Genomic DNA, 21,364 nt, shown 5'->3' with positions numbered 1-21,364 from the left:
CAGCCAGCTGCCGGAGATCCTGAGTGGGAGCGGGTGCTGGAATCAGTGCATGTCCGCCCTGCAGTCGCCTCCCAGTAATTTCCCCGTCCCCACAAGGGCAGAGCCCGCAGCTGTTAGTCACTTTCCAGGAAGGCCGCTTGAGCTGAAATCACCTGGTCGGGCAGGAACCACATTTTGCTGTGGAGGCTGGTGCGCCAGGAGCCATGCTCAGCGAGCGTTATCCTGTCTTCCAGCTACACACATGGTCAGCAGCAGCCTGTGCCTCGGGTGGAGGCAGGAGAGTTTCTGCCTCTTGGTGTCAGGCCGGTCTTGTTGCTAAACTGCTTCTCGAATGGGCAGGTCGGCTACGTCAGGAGTCACTGACTTGTCGTGATATGATCAGGGGTAGCTTAGGAGGACTCCATGTGCCGTCACTCCAAGGTGCTCACCTGTGCCCAGAAGCCCCTGATACTCCACCTGTGTCTGTTTCCTGTCCCTGGATGACCTCGGAAATTCCAGGTGCTGAGAAGGGAACTAGGTTGATCAGAGATATAACAAGAGGAGACTCAACCGGCTCAGCTGGTTTATGAGAAGGGATGTGATTGCTGTCTATAAATACACAGGGGGGAAATACCAGGGAAGGAGAAAAGCTATTAAAGCCACAGGACACGGTTGGCACAAGAACAAATGGGGATAAACTGGCCTGGAATTAATTTAGGCTGGAAATGAGAACCGGGCGGAGGGGATTCTGGACCAGCCTCCTGGTGGAAAGAGCAGGGGGCAAACAACCTAACTAGCTCTGAGATGGAGCCTGATACATTTCCGACTGGGTTGCTATGAGGTGTCTGCCTCCGACAGCAGGAACTGGGCTCCTTCTAGGCCGTTAATGTCGAAGGTCCGGTTGCACAGGGCCAGTCGTCCCGTGGATATAATGCGTTTCAGGAGACAAATCAGGTCCTGGCCTGTGAATTACAACCCCTCGCTGGGATTCGAATGGCTCCATGCTCCTCAGTGGGAAGCAGCTAAGAAGAGAGACTGTCATGCCCCAAGTGATCTCAAAGGCCAGCGTTTTCAAAAGCAGCCGCCACTGAGATGGGGTGTCAGTTCTGGGGTATCCAACGTGAGACCAGAGAGATGTGATTTTCAGCGGCGCTGAGCACCCACAACTCCATATGGGGGCAGTGGGTTGGCAGCCCCTCTGGAAACCAGACCCTCTGTGTCTCACGCTGGGCTCCCCGAAACTGCGTCAAAGGCCACTTGGGACAGTTTGGACCTAACTCTGTACAAGTAGCGCTTCACCCAAAGAAGAAATGCAGCCAGCTCTGGGGTGGAAGGTTGAACAGCTGCACGGCAATGCTTGCATGGCAGTCTGGAATTGACAGAACAAGGAGTAATGGTCTCAAGTTGCAGTGGGGGAAGTTTAGGTTGGATATTAGGAAAAACTTTTTCACTAGGAGAGTGGTGAAGCACTGGAATGGGTTACCTAGGGAGGTGGTGGAATCTCCTTCCTTAGAGGTTTTTAAGGCCTGGCTTGACAAAGCCCTGGCTGGGATGATTTAGTTGGGATTGGTCCTGCTTTGAGCAAGAGGTTGGACTAGATACCTCCTGAGGTCCCTTCCAACCCTGATATTCTATGATTCTAAGGGGGGGGGGGAATATTGTGCCCAACTGAAAGTGGGGGAGAATGTGGAGGACCAGAATGTTCATTCTCCCAGTTGAAATGTGGGCAGGACATGAGCATAAAAAGTGACCAGGGCCATGGCATGTCAAACATACAGAAGCGGCCAGGACCTCCGTCAGAGGATGGTTCCCCTAGCACCGTGCCAGGGAGTTGTTCAGTAATGAGAACAAGAAAAGGATGCATCTATAAGTCACAGCCGCCACTTCCTGCAGTACCTTGGGTTTTCCCTTATTTGTGTGCTAACGAGGTCAACCCTCTTAGCTGATGAGCCCAGAGAGAGGCGATCAGGGGGTGCTAGAGGTTGTGAGAGGCCTCGCTCTGCCCCGATTGACTGCGATCCATTTTCTGTCTCTTGTTGCAGAGACGATGGTAGCAGGCGATTGCTTGGTGTTCGTACAATGCTGCTCCTGAAGTGAAATATTGCAGGAAAAGAGCCATGGCAGGACCATAATTAGATGGCATCTGTTAATTGTCTAGATCATTGGCATGTGCCTTGTGAAATCAGCACGTGATGAAGTGCTGGTTGCGTTGGTCTGCTCAGTCATCAGAGCGGCTGGTCAGACGTGCCGCAGCGTGGCAATCGCAGCTGTGGGCGATGGAGCGCATGGGGGGCTGGGCTTTAGCTCCGCCCGCTCTGGAGGACCTCTTAGCTCACTGACACACTCAGAAGAGTTGGTGGGAGGTGGGCATTTGCAGAGGCCGTAGCTGCAAGGTGGCAGGTGTATATACTTTATATACGGTAGCAGTCAGCCAGCCACAGTTATGGTCACTCAGAACTGCATGGCCTAGGCCCCTGCTACATGTACCAAAGAGGGGTCCTCTTTAGCTGTTTGCAGTCATATAATAACCAGATCTAGTCTCTCACCCAAGGCCTGATGAAGGTATAAGCACTATAGGCCCCTGTTTAGGGCCCCAGCTCCCAAAGGCATGTGATAACACTAGAGTCTCAGTGCTTGCTTTCAAAAAGGTGATGTTTCTAGCCCTTACGGCCGCAAAGAAAATCTTGAAAATGTGACCTGGTGTAAGTGCTACATCGATGCTGCCTGAGTCTGCAGAGAGCCTACGCCCATCGCTCTGAGGGGTGTGTGCTGCCCCATGCATCTCAACAGGTTAATGCTGATACCTGCTGCTTTGGGGCCCCTAATGACACAACCACAGCAGGGACTCTCTCTGCAGCCATTTGGCTCTGCTGGGGTCACATCTCCAGCCTGCCCCACCCCAAAGTCCTCTGAGAGTAAAGGCACCGTGTCCTCCCTTCTCAGGGATGGACCCCACTTGCTTAAGGCAGGGGCTATTGGTCTGTGGAAGCAGGAGGCCCAAGGCGGTCCAGAGAGAAAAGCGGGGCAGGGCTCCCACAAATCCATCCCTTGTGTACGTTGCTCCTGATACTGCAAACCAAACAGGACAGGGCAGAGGTGCAGGGGCTGGGGTCACAGGTTGCCTTAATTGGGTGCTGGAGGGAAATATTTGGGGTGGGCACTGGGGCAGAAGTTTAGGGTGAGCACCTGGTGGAGGAGGAATTTAGGGTGAGCACCAGGAGGGGGAGGAAAAATTTAGGATGAGCATGGGCGGGGGGGAGATATTTAGGGCGAGCACCGGGTGAGAGATGTTTAGGGTGTCTACTGGAGGGGGGGTTAGCCCCTTCATGGTTCTGCTACAGGGTGGGGGGGGTGGGGGTCTTTATGTGCCCCCCACAGAGCCCTCTGCTTGGGTGGGTGGGGGAAGAGCCCTCCCTCCTCTGGGACAAACCAAAGCAGTCTATTGGTCTGGTGTGGGGAAGCGCTCCCCTGCGCTAAGAGACTAGTGCTCGGCCCCCAGAAGACATCTCTTGTATAGGTGCCCCTGCAACTGCCACCCTAAACAGGGGGATGGGTGGGATCATGGGGACCCCCAAGTGGGTCTGGATCTAGGATCCTGGATTGCAGTTCTCTGGCTCTGCTCCCTCCCTCCCCGGCATCTAAAATCAGTAAAAAATCAGCTTCAATTGAATGGAAATAAGATGTTCAGAATCGAGCCGGGAGTCTCCATACGCAGGCTGGGGCTGAGACAGCCAGAAGGGAGGATGACACCTGATCTAGTTCTTTTGGTTCCAGTCTGAGTGTAGACACATACCGCAAGCGTTGAAAAATCAGGAGCCCAGCCGCTAAAACCACTTGAGATCGGCTTCAAAATCATGCAGTGTTTTTAAAAATAATCCAGTGTGGGCTCTCTTTCTTTGCTGACTTCAGGGGTCACATTTTCCAGCTTTTCTCTGCAACTGTGAGGCCTAAGAACCTAGGAATTTTTGCATGAAAGCTGAGCTCTTCATGCAATCCCCTGACTCCAGCCGCTGGCGCTTTAAGACACCAAATATCACGAGACAGGGAGAGCTAGCTAGGCAGTTCATTGGAATCAGTGCCCAGTTGTGTGTGGTTGCTTGTAGATTGATTGAAACCTGACATATTGGTGTACTTTGTGCTGGTAAAGGTACAGTCACAAAACTGCTATGAGCCGTTTTAAACTGATACAAGAACATCCACACATGAATTTGCATCAGTTTAACTAGAATGGGTTTTGAAACTGGTTTAAGCTGAGTCAATACAACTTCTGACTAAAAATAATGGGTGTCTCACCCTTTGTGTGTCTCTAGCCCCTTTGCCTGCATGGACACACACACACGCTGGCTGAGCACAGCGATTTCACTCCGCATTCTGGGAGTGCATTTCATTTCCTGTGTGGTGTGCAGAAATGAAATCGGCTGGTGACTCCACCCAGTCAAACCTCCCCAACCAGAGACCAAGCCAGCAGACGCAGATTTGTTCCTTTTTCGCTTAACGCCCTGTACTGAAAGGTCCCATAAGCAGGCTCTGGGGGGTAGGGAGGGATCTGCACCCTATGTACAGCCATGCACGTGACGCAGAGAGCAAGACAGAATCCATGCATTTCCATGGTAATTTCAATGAGTACATTGTTATAATTTGTTAGTTCTATTATGGTAGAGGCCCCAACTGAATTGCAGCGCTAGGTGCTGCACGTACATATAAGTGACAGCTCCCAAAAGAATCTAAATGGACATTTCATAGATGGGAAACTGAGGCACGGGGTCAAGTAAGTGACTGGTCACGGTCACACACACACAGGGTAGCTAGTGTCATGCTTTGGTCTCCCTTAGTCTTGTAAGGCCTGGACATGCAGTCATGCTGTTCTAATCCCAGCCAACAGGGGGCGATGGTCTCTCTCTCTCTCTCTCACACACACACACACTTCAACCTATGCAGCGCAGGACGCAGAAGCGGGGGAGCAGAGGCTTTCCACTGAGGCCATGAGACACCCAGGAGCAGCCCTGGTGTTGGAGCAGGGAGACGGTACATAGCTGAGAGCTGTGAGGCTGCCCCGGGCAGAGGCAGGCGGGTCCCGCTAGGGTGACTGAGCTCAGGCGTGACAGGTGCTACCCCTTTAACAAGGTGCAGTGCCTGGGGAACCCTCCCCCCTGCTCCCAGGTCTGGCCTCTGAGGACTGCAGAGATGGGGGGGTGAACCGTGGACACTTGCCGCTCTCTCCCTGCCAGCCATCTCCACAGCCTGCCCCCTTCCCTCATCCGGCAGGGTGCCCCCCATGTCTGCTGGTTCCTGTGAGGCGGAGTGGTTATTTTCCATACGCTTCCCAGAACCCTTTGCAAGGAGGGCTCAGGCTGGTCAGAGCAAAGGATTCTGGGGAGGCCACCAACCCTTGCTGCACAGGCCTGAGGTGGAGCAGAGTCTGCCTTTCAGGGAGCCGGGGGCAGAAACGCCTCAGCCCCGGCTCACTGGTGAGTGCCCCTGGGGCTCTCCTCGCCAGGGCCCTTTTGCTGTGATGCCCTGGGCAGCTGCTTCTCAGAGCCCCTGCAGCCAGGAATTTGTCTACACAGGAAAATTAATCTGGAGTAAAGTCAGGTGTGAATGTAAAGCGGATTAGCTGTTCCTCATTAACTCCACAGCCCCACGTTAGTGGTCTCCTCTGGTTGGTTGCCTGCAGTTACTGCACCCCTCTAGAGACTCCAACCTCCCTTGGGAGATCAGCGTGGGTCTGACGGCTGTGGCTGACCCCCAAGGCCCGGAGAGGTGGAAACTCCTCCCCAGCTGCCCACTTGAGAGCAAGGCATCATGCGTCTCCTTTGGGGAGGAGCGGTGAAAGGGGGATATTGCCTCGCTCCCGAACAGAAGATGGGGGGGTCACTCGGGGCTCTGGCCATTTCGTGGTCGTGGCTCTAGTCAGCCCCCCTGGATTGGGCTGCGGCGCTCCGGCTGACTCTTCTCTCTCCCCCCAGTCCCCCAGGTACTGAGGAGCTGCACGGAGTTCGTCGAGCAGCACGGCATTGTGGACGGGATCTACAGGCTCTCCGGGGTCTCCTCAAACATCCAGAAGCTGAGGTAAGGACTGGGGGTGAAAATGCATCGGATTGGAGGGGACACTTGCACATGTGTGTGGGGGGAGGGGCTTCCCATGTGTCTGACACGCTCGTGGCTTCTGTGACACAACACGTGGCTCTGAGGGGCCCTTCATTAACAGCTGTGGGCGAACTTTTCAAAGCTGGGTGCCCAACGCTCCTACATGCTCATCTCGGGCCCTGCCTAAAAGGGCCAGTTTGAAATCCCGAGTGAAGTGGGGGATTCCCCATCTCTTGTTGTCTTCAAATCCAGCCAGGCTGCCTTTCTGGGAGATGCCCCATAGTCAGACACACATATTGGGCCCAGTTACAGGTAATTGGGTGAAACGCTCTGGCCTGTGTAATACAGGGGGTCAGACCAGATGATCTAATGGCCTTAAACTCTATGAAGCTCGGAATTTTTAAAGGTGCTGAGCTCTTTTCTTTTCTGTAATCTCCCATCACGCACCTCTGGGCACTGAACAGTAATTGATAAAACAACACACGTCACTAGCAGGTCGTCTCAACCTTGGAAAACTCACATCCAGCAGTGAAATACAGATCAGCTTCAAATTTGCCCCGAAGGACAAAAGCCTGGGGGAAGAGCCAAACCTGTGCTCTGAATGTCAAGACTCCTGCAGAGCTATGGAGGAAGCAGATTGCAAAGCTAAAACAGCCCCTCTGAGAATGCAAATCTAGGGCGTTATTTGAGAGGCCCTCCCAGCTGATCTGAACTGTGGGGACAAAACACAGTTAGAACTAGGTCCCGGACATTGCAGGGCCTTAGAGATCATTAGAGCTGGCTGGGAATTGGGATTTCTGTTCCACAGGAAATTCTGACAGTTCAGAATTGGTTTTTGCTCCGAATTGGAATGAAAAGCTGAAATTTTGAAATTTCCTCAGATGAACATTCTAAAAACAAAAATCGATCTGGAGCCAGCGAAACGTTTCGTTTTGCTAATGTTGAGTTTCAGTCAGGTACCATTATTTCTTCTGGATAATGTCAAAACCCTAGAACAGTGGTTTTCAACCTGTGGCCTGCGGATACCTGGGGGTCCGCAGACTGTGTCTAAGATTTCCATAGGGGTCCGCACCGCCATTCGAAATTTTTGTAGGGAGTCCGCAAATGGAAAAAGTTTGAAAACCTCTGCCCTGTAATATCATATTAGATATGAAGTATAATATAGATACAAAGTAATATATTGCTATAAATTAAAAATCAAAGCAAAATGGGAATGTTGAAATGAAACGTTTTTTCCTTACTGAAACAAGGAAGCTGACGTGGTTTGTTTTGACTTTTTCCCGTCAAAAATGTCCTTGAAATTGACACGTTCCCACACAATGTTTAGATTTTGATGAAACTACAATTTCTGACAGACGACGGCTCCGCTGAGAAATGTTCACCCAGCTCTAGTGAGGGGCTAGCCTGCAGTCCCGGGGTGTGATTGCAGTTCGGGTACTGTGATGGTTCTTGGGGTACCCCTGGACTGTGAGTCACCTTCTTACACCCTGCCTCTAGCGGTAGCTGGGGTTAGCTTTCTAACCACCACCAGCCGTCAGACACTCAAGTGTTTCCTCCAGGCTATGCAACTTAACAAGAGTGCACCCCAATCCCTGAGTCCCCTTCAAGCATCGGCAGCTTGACGGGTCCCCCTGTGATGTCCAGCCCCCCCGACACTGGCTACAAAGCCCTGGCTGGGATGATTTAGTTGGGAATTGGTCCTGCTTTGAGCAGGGGGTTGGACTAGATGACCTCTTGAGGTCCCTTCCAACCCTGATATTCTATGATACTCACACAAATCCCAGATCTTCCACCCCCAAAGAAGCAGTGCACCCCAGTATACCAATTTTACCTTAAATCACCACTCCTGTATAACACACAGCATTTGTGCCCACTTATAATACACCGAAAGCAGGTTTATTTAAGAAAGAACAGAGGTTTCACTAGAACAGAGCTGGTTAAACTTTTTGGCCCAAGGGCCACATCTGGGAATGGAAATTGTATGGCAGGCCGTGAATGCTCACAAAATTGGGGATTGGGATGCAGGGGGGGTTGCGGGCTCCACTTGGGGGGTGTGGGCTCTGGGATGGGGCTGGAGATGAGGGGTTGGGGAAACAGGAGTGAGCTCCGGGCTGGGACCGAGGGGTTCGGAGGGCGGGAGGGGGATCAGGGCTGGGGGAGGGGGTTGAGGCCTGGGAGGGAGTCAGGGGTGCAGGCTCTGGGCGGCGTTTATCTCAAGCAGCTCCCAGAAACAGCAGCATGTCCTCCCTGCTCCGGCTACTACGCAGAGGCATGGACAGGCAGCTCTGCACACTGCCCCATCTGCAGGCACCGCCCCTGCAGCTCTCATTGGCTGCGGCTCCAGGCCAATGGGAGCGGCGATGGCGGGACATACTGCTGCTTCCGGGAGCCGCGCGGAGCGGGGCAAGTCCCTGACCCTGCTTCCCGGTGGGAGCTCAAGGGATGTATTAAAACATCTGGAGGGCCGAATGCGGCCCTCGGGCTGTAGTTTGCCCACCCCTGCACTAGAAAGAAGAGAGAGTGTTGGAAACAGATGGTTACAATACAAAACATCGTAAAACGGGACCTGGGTCCTACCCTTATGAATAGTTCCCTTTCCTAGCCAATACAGTAGGTTTCGCCCTGCAAAATTCAGACGGTTGCAGAGCCGGGTGGCTTCCCTGGAACCAGGGTCCAATCCTTCCTGAAACATCCCCACCAAACAAAACATCTCCTCAGTGAATGGCTGCAGAGTGTCTTTCTCTGCACAATGTAACGCTGAACCAGTCTTTTGCCTTCACTCCCGGATGGAGCGAGCGCCTGTCTGTATCATGCTCCTTTTCACCTCCACGTGGCTTTAGTGTTTATAGTTTGCCTTTGATGGTTTTCCATTGACTTCTCTGGGTTGTTGTGATGGTGGACAATGGAGCGATACAGTGCGTCATGGGCTAGCCTGGGAGGGGCAACATCTTCCTCCCGCTGGAACGGGCCTGCACCAAGATATATGATTCCCTGGTGACCCACTTTCCCTCCAAGGCGCAGTTTTCAATATAGTTCCATTATTCCTTACTGATCAATCGTACGCACATCTCGAAGTGATTAGAAGTATCGTTACGTTACGAGCTTTCAGTAGAGACCTCACATACTACCCTTGGTGGATAAATACCACGAGAGCGGTGTCTGGGGTGTAGTGAGTTTGTCAGGTCTGAGACAGGAGGTTTCTTAAAAAGAACAGTGAACCCTTTGCTCATTGGCACCACCGGGCCTTTGTGTCATATGTAGCTATCCCCAAGCTAGCTTTGACATAGCTACCTCGTGGCAATTACCCAGAGTTTCAGGTGGGCTCGTACATCCCGTGCTGCTGCGGTTTCACTGCTCTGAGACCCGAGCGAGCTACATTAAAGCTAGATCGGGGCTGTCGACATGTCTAGACCGACCCCTCGTCGTCACCTGCCACCTCCCACCACTCGCTCCATCAGCATCAGAGCAGATATGTTCCACACACCCCCCCCACCCCCCAGCTCCAGTGTAACGCGTACAAAGAGAAACAGGGACCAAGGTCCTAGGGCTCAGGGGGACTCAGCTGGCCCCAGCCTCTGGCGTGCGGGGACTGGGTCTGGGTGTCCTTGCCTGTGTGTGGATTGTGCATGTGGCCCGTGGAGCCCTGATGTGAACGGGGGGACAGGGACAGGGGGTCGTGGCCCTCCTGCTTTTTACCGGTCATGAGGGTGGTGGGAGGGGTGGAGAAGAAAGCAGGGGGGTGGGGTCTTGGGGGGAAGAGGCGGCGTGGGAGTGGGGCCTTGGGGGAAGGGGCGGGGCCATGATTCGGGGCCACACACACTTTTCTGCCACTCCTGTCCTGGAGTCTCCAGGACTCAAAGATTAATCTTTCATTAAAGATGATGTCAGGTGATGAAACCTCCCTCCAGGAATACGTCCAACCTCAGTGGGCATCCCTAGCTGCTCCCCATCTCCCCCAGGCCCACCAGTGCAATCACTCTCCTCCCTTTCTTGGTTCGCAGGCAGGAGTTTGACAGCGACCGCTGCCCCGATCTCAACAAAGATGTGTACCTGCAGGACATCCACTGCGTCAGCTCCCTCTGCAAAGCCTACTTCCGGGAGCTCCCCAACCCCCTGCTCACCTACCAGCTCTACGACAAGTTTGCTGTGAGTCTAGCCCTGCAATCCACCTTCCGGGGATGTCTCCACCACAGCGCTAACTCCGGTGATTGGCACCCGGGGCTGAGCCCCGGGCTTGGCCTAGCACTAGAGCGAGCAGCCGCACTGCAGAACCCGGCCTGAGTGCCTGTGTTCTCCCTGTTCCGCACTCCCGTGTGTGTCACACCCGCTGGGGGGACCCCCACGGGCCTTAGTGCGGCAGTGAGTACTAAGTGCAGTGACGTGCTCCCAGTGCATTGTGGGAGAACTTGTCTGTCCTTCTGGGCACACAGGGGGAATTGTGGGAAGACACAGGAGGGCTATCAGCACTCAAGAGGGTTAGCCTGCATCCACACTCCAAAGTGGGAAGGTTACTAGCCCCAGTGGAAGCCTCACTCAGCCTTTAGTCTGTACCCCAGCTGGGCCAGCTAGCCTAGGTTTAATGCCCCACCAAACTCGGGGTAAGAGGATTTGTGTGTGGAGGGAGCAACAGCCGAGTAGGAGCCTCTGCAGCGAAGACAGAACCCAACAGTCTTGGCTCCCGGCTGTGGCAATGTCACGTCCGCCTTGGTCCTCACAGCGGTGAAGCACTGGGAATTTAATCAGCAGCAGCTGGCATCCTGCCCATCCCCCCAGAAGGGCGTGGGCGACGTTGCGTGTGCTCTGACTTGCGTGTGCAAATCAGGGTGTTTCCGTGTCTCCCCTGAGGCCCGCGCGTGGGCACAGGTGCATGCTCCATTCAGCGCCCGTGTTTTAGCAGATGTGAGCCTTAGCAGCCCTTGCCACTGGGGGAGAGATGAGATTGTGAAATGCTCCACAATCGCTGGGGTGTCCTCTTCTTAAAAGGACAGTCTCAGAGTGAGTCAGGTCCTGCTGAAAGGCCCCAGCAATTGCTATGAGGGGAGCCTCGGATCCCGAGCCCCCGCTCTGAGCAGTCCGCCCTGAGGAGCATCCCATAACGAACGTTTCAGAGCTATGAACGAGCTCCATTCCTGAGGTGGCCGTAATGCTGAGGTTCTACTGTAGATTAGTTCATGGAGGATAAGTCCATCAATGGCTATTAGCCGGGATGGGCAGAGATACAAACCCATGCTCTGAAGTGTCCCTAGCCTCTGTTTGCCGGAGGCTGGGAATGGGGATGGATCACTTGGACCACACAGAGGATATTCTGCTCATTCTGTCTGAAGCACCTGGCACTGGCCACTGTCAGAAGACAGGATACAGGGCTAGATGTCTAGTACGGACGTGGTTAGGGTTAGGGTTTGCAGGGGCTAGGCTTAGAACTGGGACAAATTTTATGCAGATTCTGCGACACTGAAAGTTTTCTCGAATTCATGTCGGTCTTGCTGAAATGTTCATGTAGGGGGGAAAAGAAAATCCCAGAAAGTTGAGGCACAGCTGTGGCTGTGCTAATCAGATGGCAGGGGCTCCACGTGCCCCCCATTTTTTCCATTTTGGGTTTCTAATTTCCCCCCAAAGTAGTGGGGTTCTGGCCACCGATGTCTTGAATAGTGTTAGACTCAAAGAGCTCGATCTATTTAACTTAACAAAGAGAAGATGAAGGGGTGACTTGATCACAGTCTGTAGTACAGTACCTACATGAGGGACAAATATTTAATAATGGTTTCTTCAGTCTAGCAGAGAAAAGTCTGCCACGATCCAACGTCGGGAAGGTGAAGCGAGACAAATGCAGACTGGAAATAAGGTGTACATTTTTAACAGTGCGAGCAATTAACCATTGGATCATTTCCCAAGGGTTGTGATGGATTCTCGATCACTGACAATTTTTAAACCAGGATTAGATGTTTTTCTAGAAGATCGGCTATAATTGGGGCCCTACCAAATTCGTGGCCATGAAAAACACATCACGGACCGTGAAATCTGGTCTTGTGTGTGCTTTTACCCTACACTATACAGATTTCATGGGGGAGACTAGCGTTTCTCAAATTGGGGGCCCAAAAGGGAGTAGCAGGGGGGTTGCAAGCTTATTTTAGGGGGATCGCAATATTGCCACCCTTACTTCTGTGCTACCTTCAGAGCTGGGCAGCCGGAGAGCGGCGGGTGTTGGCAGTGCCCTGCCAGCAGCAGCACAGAAGTAAGGGTAGCAGTACCACCAGAATCCCCCCCCCCCACAATAACCTTGCGACCCCCCCCCCACCCCAACTCCTTTTTGGGTCAGGATCCCTACAATTACAACACCGTGACATTTCAGATTTAAATAGCTGACATCATGAAATTTACGATTTTTAAAATCCGATGACCGTGAAATTGATCATGACTTTGGTAGGGCCCTAGCTATCATTCAAACAGGAAGTAGTTCAGGGGAATCCCATGGCCTGCGTTATCCAGGAGGTCAGGGTAGATGATCACAGTGGTTCCTTCTGTCTTTGGAACCTATGAATCTAGACTTTCTGACTCTAGTCAAATGTGACCTGCCATGTGGAACAGTCGGAGGCTCATTGGGCGAGTGATCTGGAAACTGAAACTGCCTTGACCCCAAAGTGAAACTCGGTGAGCTGAGCTAGAGAAATACAAGTCACGGCCCGGCATGAACAGTGTCAGTCCATGTGATCTTTAACATTCTTTCCATTCTAATAACCACAGGCAGATAGACCCTGCAGTAACGGAGGCTTTATTTTGCTACTTTTAATGTTATTTGCCTGATATTAATCTTCATCCTCATCACCCCTGGTTGTTATCTGGTGCTTTTCATTTGTAGATCCCAAAGAGCTTTACAAAGGAGGGTCAGGATCAGCACCCCCATTTTACACATGGGGAAACTGAGGCACAGAACAGTGCCCAGGGTTACCCAGCAGGCCAGGTACACATGTATAACAAAGAGGCAAGCCCTGGCCTCCAAAGCTTACAATCTAAGAGAAATGCAGCAAGGAGACAGAGAGCGCAGCTAGCACAAAGAAAGGGCTGGCCTAGTGGCTAGAAACCCAGTCTGGGTCTCAGCAAACCTGGGGTCTAGCCCAGGCTCTGCTAAGGGCTAAACTGTGGCAAGTCAGTTTCCCCTTCTGTTAAAATAGGGACTAATGATCCCGAGTGCCTCTGTAAAGCACTTTGTGAGTTACTGATGCTGTGTATCATGTAGGCCTTAGGCATAACGCAGGAAAGGACGTTTGTTTTTTAACTGGCAATGAGCTCTCTAAGGACACTGTAGAATCCTAAAACACGGGGAAAACAATCAGAGAATATTCCGTTTGCAAAATCGGTTATAATAAGGGGGGGATTCATAGATTCCAAAGCCAGAAGGGACCATTGTGATCATCTGGTCTGACCCCAGATGATCACAATGGTCCCTTCTGTTCCAGAAGGGACCATTGTGTGGAACAGGCCAGAGAACTCCCCCCAAATAATTCCGAGAGCTGACCTTTTAGAAAAACATCCAGTCTTGGTTTAAACCGAGTCCTGCACTTAGAAAGGAAGAATCCCAGGGACTGCTACAGGCTGGGGACTGACTTGCTAAGCAGCAGTTCTGCCGAAAAGGACCTGGGGATTACAGTGGATGAGAAGCTGGATATGAGTCAGCAGTGTGCCCTTGTTGCCAAGAAGGCCGACGGCATATTGGGCTCTATTAGTAGAAGCATTGTCAGCAAATTGAGGGAAGTGATTATTCCCCTCTATTCGGCGCGGGTAAGGCCACACCTGGAGTATTGCGTCCAGTTTTGGTCCCCCCCACACAGAAGGGATGTGAACAAATTGGAGAGAGTCCAGCGGAGGGCAACAAAAATGATTAGGGGGCTGGGGCACATGACCTATGAGGAGAGGCTGAGGGAACTGGGGTTATTTAGTCTGCAGAAGAGAAGAGTGAGGGGCGATTTGATAGCTGCTTTCAACTACCTGAAGGGGGATTCCAAAGAGGATGGAGCTCGGCTGTTCTCAGTGGTGGCAGATGACAGAACAAGGAGCAATGGTCTCAAGTTGCAGTGGGGGAGGTCTAGGTTGGATTTTAGGAAACACTATTTCACTAGGAGGGTGGTGAAGCACTGGAATGGGTTCCCTAGGGAAGTGGTGGAATCTCCATCCTTAGAGGTTTTTAAGGCCCAGCTTGACAAAGCCCTGGCTGGGATGATTTAGTTGGGGTTGGTCCTGCTTTGAGCAGGGGATTGGACTAGGTGACCTGCTGAGGTCTCTTCCAACCCTGATATTCTATGATTCTGTGAAACATGGTCAGTGATGAAGAATCTCCCACCCTTGGTAAATTGTTCCAGTGGTTAATTACTCTTACGGTTAAAAACGTGTGCCTTATTTTCAGTCTGAATGTGTCTAGCTTCAACTTCCAGCTGTTGGATCGTGTTCAACCTTTCTCTGCTGGACTGATGAGCCCCTTATCAAATACTTGTTCCCCAAGTAGGTACTCACAGACTGTGATCAAGTCGCCCCTTAATCTTCTCTTTGTTAAGCTAAATAGATTGAGCTCCTTGTGTCTCTCACTATAAGGCAGATTTTCTTATCCTGTAAATCATTCTCATGGCTCTTCTCTGAACCTTCTCCAATACATCAATCTCCTGCTTGAAGGAAGATTTCTGTGTCATGAATCCCGGGCTCTGAGGGCACCTTTATGGTACGTCTCGCTGTGTTGGTGGCATTAATGCTGGGAAGCTCATCTGCTCTGTGTAATTCTGCTTCTGCCCTTGATACGCTTGAGCCGTTAGAATTACCGCCAATCACAGCCTTTGTTATCCTAGCCCCTAGGGCAGGGGTGGGCAAACTTTTTGACCTGAGGGCCACATCTGGGAATAGAAATTGTACGGCGGGCCTTGAATGATCACAAAATTGGGGTTGGGGTGTGGGAGGGGCTGAAGGCTCTGGTTGGGGGTGCGGGCTCCTGGGTGGGGCCAGAAATGACGAGTTCAGGGTGTGGGAGGGGGCTCCGGGCTGGGGCAGGGAAGTGGGGCGGGGGTGATGAGGGCACCGGCTAGGGGTGCAGGCTCTGGGGTGGGGGTGGGGATGAGGGGCTTGGGGTGCAGGAGGGTGCTCCGGGCTGGGATTGAGGGGTTCGGAGGGCGGGAGGAGGATCAGGGCTAGGGCAGGGGGTTGGGATGTGGGGAGAGGCTCAGGGGTGCAGGCTCATGGCGGTGCTTACCTCAAGCGGCTCCCGGAAGCAGCGGCATGTCCCTTCTCCAGCTCCTACGTGGAGACGCGGCCAGGTTGCTCTGTGCACTGCCCCGTCCACAGGCACCGCCCCTGCAGCTCATATTGGCCACGGTTTGCGGCCAATGGGAGCTGCAGGGGTGGCACTTGGGGCGGGGGCAGTGTGCACAGTGGAGATCTCTGGCTGCCCCTACGTGTAGGAGCTGGAGGGGGGACATGCCGCTGCTTCCAGGTGCCGCATGGAGCAGCCCCCAACCCTGCTCCCCAGCTGGGGCACTAGAGCGGGGCAAGCCCCAGACCCTGCTCCCCAGTGGGAGCTTGAGGGCCGGATTAAAATGGCTGGTGGGCTGGCTCTGGCCTGCAGGCCGTAGTTTGCCCACCCCTGCCCTAGGGGCGCTGCTCTCTGACGTGGAGTGCAGAGGAAATGGAATTAATTGATAAACTTAACATTAACAAGTCACCGGGACCACATGGCATTCACCCAAGAGTTCTGAAAGAACTCAAATGTGAAGTTGCGGAACTGTTAACTAAGGTTTGTAACCTGTCCTTTAAATCGGCTTCTGTACCCAATGACTGGAAGTTAGCTAATGTAACGCCAATATTTAAAAAGGGCTCTAGGGGTGATCCCAGCAATTACAGACCGGTAAGTCTAACATCTGTACCAGGCAAATTAGTCGAAACAATAGTTAAGAATAAAATTGTCCGACACATAGAAAAACATAAACTGTTGAGCAATAGTCAACATGGTTTCTGTAAAGGGAAATCGTGTCTTACTAATCTATTAGAATTCTTTGAAGGGGTCAACAAACATGTGGACAAGGGGGATCCAGTGGACATAGTGTACTTAGATTTCCAGAAAGCCTTTGACAAGGTCCGTCACCGAAGGCTCTTATGTAAATTAAGCTGCCATGGGATAAAAGGGAAGGTCCTTTCATGGATTGAGAACTGGTTAAAAGACAGGGAACAAAGGGTAGGAATTAATGGTAAATTCTCAGAATGGAGAGGGGTAACTAGTGGTGTTCCCCAAGGGTCAGTCCTCGGACCGATCCTATTCAACTTATTCATAAATGATCTGGAGAAAGGGGTAAACAGTGAGGTGGCAAAGTTTGCAGATGATACTAAACTGCTCAAGATAGTTAAGACCAAAGCAGACTGTGAAGAACTTCAAAAAGATCTCACAAAACTAAGTGATTGGGCAACAAAATGGCAAATGAAATTTAATGTGGATAAATGTAAAGTAATGCACATTGGAAAAAATAACCCCAACTATACATACAGTATGATGGGGGCTAATTTAGCTACAACAAGTCAGGAAAAAGATCTTGGAGTCATCATGGATAGTTCTCTGAAAATGTCCACGCAGTGTGCAGAGGCAGTCAAAAAAGCGAACAGGATGTTAGGAATCATTAAAAAGGGGATAGAGAATAAGACTGAGAATATATTATTGCCCTTATATAAATCGATGGTACGTCCTCATCTCGAATACTGCGTACAGATGTGGTCTCCTCATCTCAAAAAAGATATACTGGCACTAGAAAAAGTTCAGAAAAGGGCAACTAATATGATTAGGGGTTTGGAACGGGTCCCATATGAGGAGAGATTAGAGAGGCTAGGACTCTTCAGCTTGGAAAAGAGGAGACTAAGGGGGAATATGATAGAGGTATATAAAATCATGAGTGATGTGGAGAAAGTGGATAAGGAAAAGTTATTTACTTATTCCTATAATACAAGAACTAGGGGTCATCAAATGAAATTAATAGGCAGCAGGTTTAAAACAAATAAAAGGAAGTTCTTCTTCACGCAGCGCACAGTCAACTTGTGGAACTCCTTACCTGAGGAGGTTGTGAAGGCTAGGACTATAACAGCGTTTAAAAGAGAACTGGATAAATTCATGGTGGTTAAGTCCATTAATGGCTATTAGCCAGGATGGGTAAGGAATGGTGTCCCTAGCCTCTGTCTGTCAGAGGGTGGAGATGAATGGCAGGAGAGAGATCACTTGATCATTGCCTGTTAGGTTCACTCCCTCTGGGGCACCTGGCATTGGTCACTGTTGGTAGACAGGATACCGGGCTAGATGGACCTTTGGTTTGACCTGGTATGGCCGTTCTTATGTTCTTATGATGTGGTGCAGGGAGTCTGCACATTGACCTGTTCAATCCACTGCAGCGGGCCAGGGATCGCTGGTGCCCTGGGTGTGATCATGTCGCCCTCTAATGGCCAGTGCTAGGGACTGTAACCATCTGTTACTGACTCTCTCGGTTTTGGGGCTAAAGTTTGTGAGTTCAATCCCTGCTGGTATCTCTGTGCAGGCTGCCCCCATTCCCCGCTTGCCTGCTCCCCAGGGTGCCATAGAAATGATCTCAGTAAATAAATGATTAAGAGCGAGGATTCCCGTAGGACGAGACTGACTGGGGCCTCTGGACTAGAGTGACCAGAGAGCAAGTGTGAAAAATCGGGACAGGGGGTGGGGGGTAATAGGAGCCTATGTAAGAAAAAGCCCAAAATATCAGGACTGTCCCTATAAAATCTTTGCTCTGACCCAGTATGGCTGTTCTTATGTTCTTACGACTCTTGCTTTTCTCCCAGGATGCCGTGGCCATCCAGATGGAGGAGGGACGGCTGGTGAAAATCAAAGAGGTGCTGAAGGAACTTCCATCCCCACACTACAGGTACTGTGGAGGGTGGGGGGTGACCCTCACCCCACCGCCCACCCCAGGGCCCCTAGGAGTGAGCGTGACGTGTGAGCAAAAGCCTGGGGGAGCCCTTGCGGGTGGCCAGGGCAGGGTTACCTGGGCTCAGCCACACAAAAACCCCTTGAGTTTTGGAGATCGAAGGGCACAGGCCATGGGGGACCCAGCTCCCCTTCTGCTCCCAGGCTGGCCCCTCCAGGTCAGGGCGGTGGCATTCTGGGGTGGAACACACTTGCCTGGCCTGGCCTTATCCTGCGCTCTCCAGGCTGCCGGTCGGGGACCTTTCACCAGCTGTGGGGTGGGCTCCCCGCTGGCTGTCAGTCCCAGACTAATTTACCCCAACCGTGATATCAGTCACAATAACCTGCTGCGTCAGCAACAGTCACCTGGGTCAGCCACACACTGCCCCCAGCCTCAGCCCCTTGCTCTCCGGCCCTCCCACTGCCGGAGAGCTCTGGCTGATCCCCCGTGTGCTGCAGATCATACGGGGGGGGGGGGGGGGGGGGGGGGCGGAGCATGTCGCCCAGCGGGGAGCTCAGGCTCTTGGCCTGTCCTCTCCTGCAGCCCGCGTAGCCCCTTCGCCCAAGACCATCCAGTCAGAGCATAGGCATGCGCAGCCCATTTCATTAGGGTGTGCACCCAGGGAGCCCCGCACCCTGCCCTACTCCCGCCCCCTGACTTCCCCCCTCAGAACTCCCAACCCCCCCTGCTCCTTGCCCCCCCCCCCGACTACCCCCTCCTGGGACCCCTGCCCCTAACTGCCCCCCAGGACTCCACCCCCTACCTAAGCCTCCCTGCTCCTTGTCCCCTGACTGCCCCCCTAGGACCCTAACCCCTACCTGTCTCCTGACTGCCCCACCCCTTATCCAACCTCCCTGACCCCGGACCCCTTACCATGAGTTGAGGCTCCTAGCCTCACCGCGGAGCCAAACACTGGCCTGCGGGAGCATGCAGCCCCAGTCCCCAGAGCGCTGCATGCATGGCGGCGTGGCTCCAGGGGAGGGGGGAGCGTGTCTGACTCCCCGCAGAGCCCTGGCCCCCAGAGCGTTGCATGGCTCCAGGGGAGGGAGGGAGGTGGGGGGAGGGGCTGGCAGCTTGCTGTGCTCGGCCGGATGCTCCGGCCTGGGAGCACGAACCCCATGGCTTGCCGCACCAGGGAGTGGAGCCATTTGCCCACCCCTGCATTAGGGTGTGCCTGGGCACACCCGGTACACCCCGTGCGCATGCCTATGAGTCAGAGGAGAGCCTGCAGCAGGGTTACCTAGGAGCTGTCTGGCCAAGCAGGGAGGGGAGCGGCCGGCTTCTCCTCTCTGTGGCCAGCCCCTGCAACACGGCTGCTGATCGGGGACCTGGGGGGCTCCCCACACTTTGGCAGCGTTGTCCGTTGTGCTCAGCATCAGCCCCCATCGGGGTGAGCCGGAGTTTGATCACTGGAGCAGAGCTAGGACAATGTTGAGCACAGCCTCTCTCCAGCCAGGCCTCGCGCCTCCTACTGGCCCCTGGAAAGGAGCCTACAGATGTTCCAGGAGCTGAGGCTGGGTCTCCCCCGGGGTCTTGTGTCTGAGGACATGGCTCCCCTACGACTCTCAGCTGGCTCAGGCAGAGACGTCACCGAGGCGGAGCCAGCCCACGGGGCCGAGGTCTGGATTAATAGCCGTTGGCAGGGCATTGGGAGGGAACCTGGCTCTGCTGCTGCTACTCTCTATGGGCCAGAGTCTCTCCTGTGTCAGACCTTCGCTCAGCACCGGGCTGTGGAGTGGGTCTGGCCCCATGGGTCTGCACCAGCCCTGATGCAAGTTAGAGCAGCCTAGGCTGCTTTAACTTTTGCCACTGGGATGTGACTGTGACGGGTTGGATCACAGAAACCCCCTTGGGAGCTGCCACCCGATGTGCAAAAGACTACCCCTGCCCCTGCTTTCCCTGCCAGCTCAGGACTCCAGCACCCTGTCTTGCTGAGCCAGACACTCCCGTCTGGCTCCAGACACAGACTCAGGGTCTGAATCACTTGCCCCAAAGCTGCAAGTTTACCTGAAAACAGCTCACAGAAGTGTGCTTGTCTTTAGCACTCAGATGCCCAACTCCCAATAGGGTCTAAACCCAGATAAATCCGTTTTACCCTGCATAAAGCTTATGCAGGGCAAACTCATAAATTGTTCGCCCTCTATAACACTGATAGAGAGAGATGCACAGTTGTTTGCTCCCCCAGGTATTAATACATACTCTGAGTTAATTACTAAATAAAAAGTGACTTTATTAAATACAGACAGTAGGATTTAAGTGGTTCCAAGTAGTAACAGACAGAACAAAGTAAGTCACCAAGCAAAATAAAATAAAATGCGCGAATCTATGTCTAATCAAACTAAATACAGATAATCTCACCCTCAGAGATGCTTCAGTAAGTTTTTCTCAGACTGGACACCTTCCAAGCCTGGGCACAATTCTTTCCCCGGTACAGCTCTTGTTCCAGCTCAGGTGGTAGCTAGGGGATTCTTCATGATGGCTCCTCTCCCTTTGTTCTCTTCCACCCCTTTATATATCTTTTGCATAAGGCGGGAACCCTTTGTCCCTCTGGGTTTCCACCCCCCCTCACTGGAAAAGCACCAGGTTAAAGAGGGATTCCAGTTCAGGTGACATGATCACATGTCACTGCAAGACTTCATTACTCACTTGCTAGCACACACATATACAGGAAGACTCACAGATAAATACAGCCATGTGCAGACAATGGGAGTCATCAAGATTCCAAACCATCCTTAATGGCCCACACTTTACATAATTACAATAAGCCCTCAGAGTTATGTTTTATATTTCTAGTTTTAGATACAAGAGTGGTACATTTCTACAAATAGGATGATCACACTCAGTAGATTATGAGCTTTGTAATGATACCTTACAAGAGACCTTTTGCATGAAACATATCCCAGTTATGTTATATTCACTTATCAAGTTTTTATAAAACCATATAGACTGCACAATGTCCCAGTGGTCCTTTAAGAGCCACTCCACAACTTCTGCCAGGGGGATTCTCCATCAGCCAGGATCCAGCTGAAGGGCTCGGGTGAAAACCAGGGGCTGTGTGTCCTGTGGATAAACCGGGCGTGCCATCTTCAGCGCCGCCAGTCCAGTACTGTGCAGGCCTGGACTCACCGCCATAGACGGGACAGTGCAGAACTAGAGGGGTCAGACAAAGGCGATGGGATGATCCAGGACCTGGAGACACTCTGCTATGAAAAGTGTTGATGGGGTCAACCCTGTTACCTTAGAGAGGGGATGAATGAGAGGGGACTGAATAGTCTAGTGGGGGTTTGGGGGCTTCCATTCACCCAGTCTCGTAACACAAGAACAAGGGACAGGCAATGACACAGGAAGAT

At 52.5% G+C, this 21,364-nt stretch overlaps 1 protein-coding gene across 3 annotated transcripts in view; it reads left to right on the top strand.

Annotated features, from left to right (window-relative positions):
* Positions 1-21,364, top strand: part of ARHGAP30 (Rho GTPase activating protein 30) — a 50,642-nt gene that overhangs the window by 4,459 nt on the left and 24,819 nt on the right. For all 3 annotated transcript variants that reach the window (XM_034756817.1, XM_034756815.1, XM_034756816.1), the window contains exons 2-4: positions 5,946-6,048; positions 10,068-10,212; positions 17,890-17,972. In XM_034756817.1, the coding sequence (XP_034612708.1) occupies positions 5,946-6,048; positions 10,068-10,212; positions 17,890-17,972 (331 nt within the window). The remainder of the gene's footprint in view (positions 1-5,945; positions 6,049-10,067; positions 10,213-17,889; positions 17,973-21,364) is intronic.

The sequence above is a fragment of the Trachemys scripta genome, chromosome 24 (genome assembly GCF_013100865.1).
Source record: "Trachemys scripta elegans isolate TJP31775 chromosome 24, CAS_Tse_1.0, whole genome shotgun sequence".
In the NCBI taxonomy this organism is placed as follows: domain Eukaryota; kingdom Metazoa; phylum Chordata; order Testudines; family Emydidae; genus Trachemys; species Trachemys scripta.
Note: the sequence above shows the minus strand (reverse complement) of the source record. Positions and strands in the feature narration are given on the sequence as shown.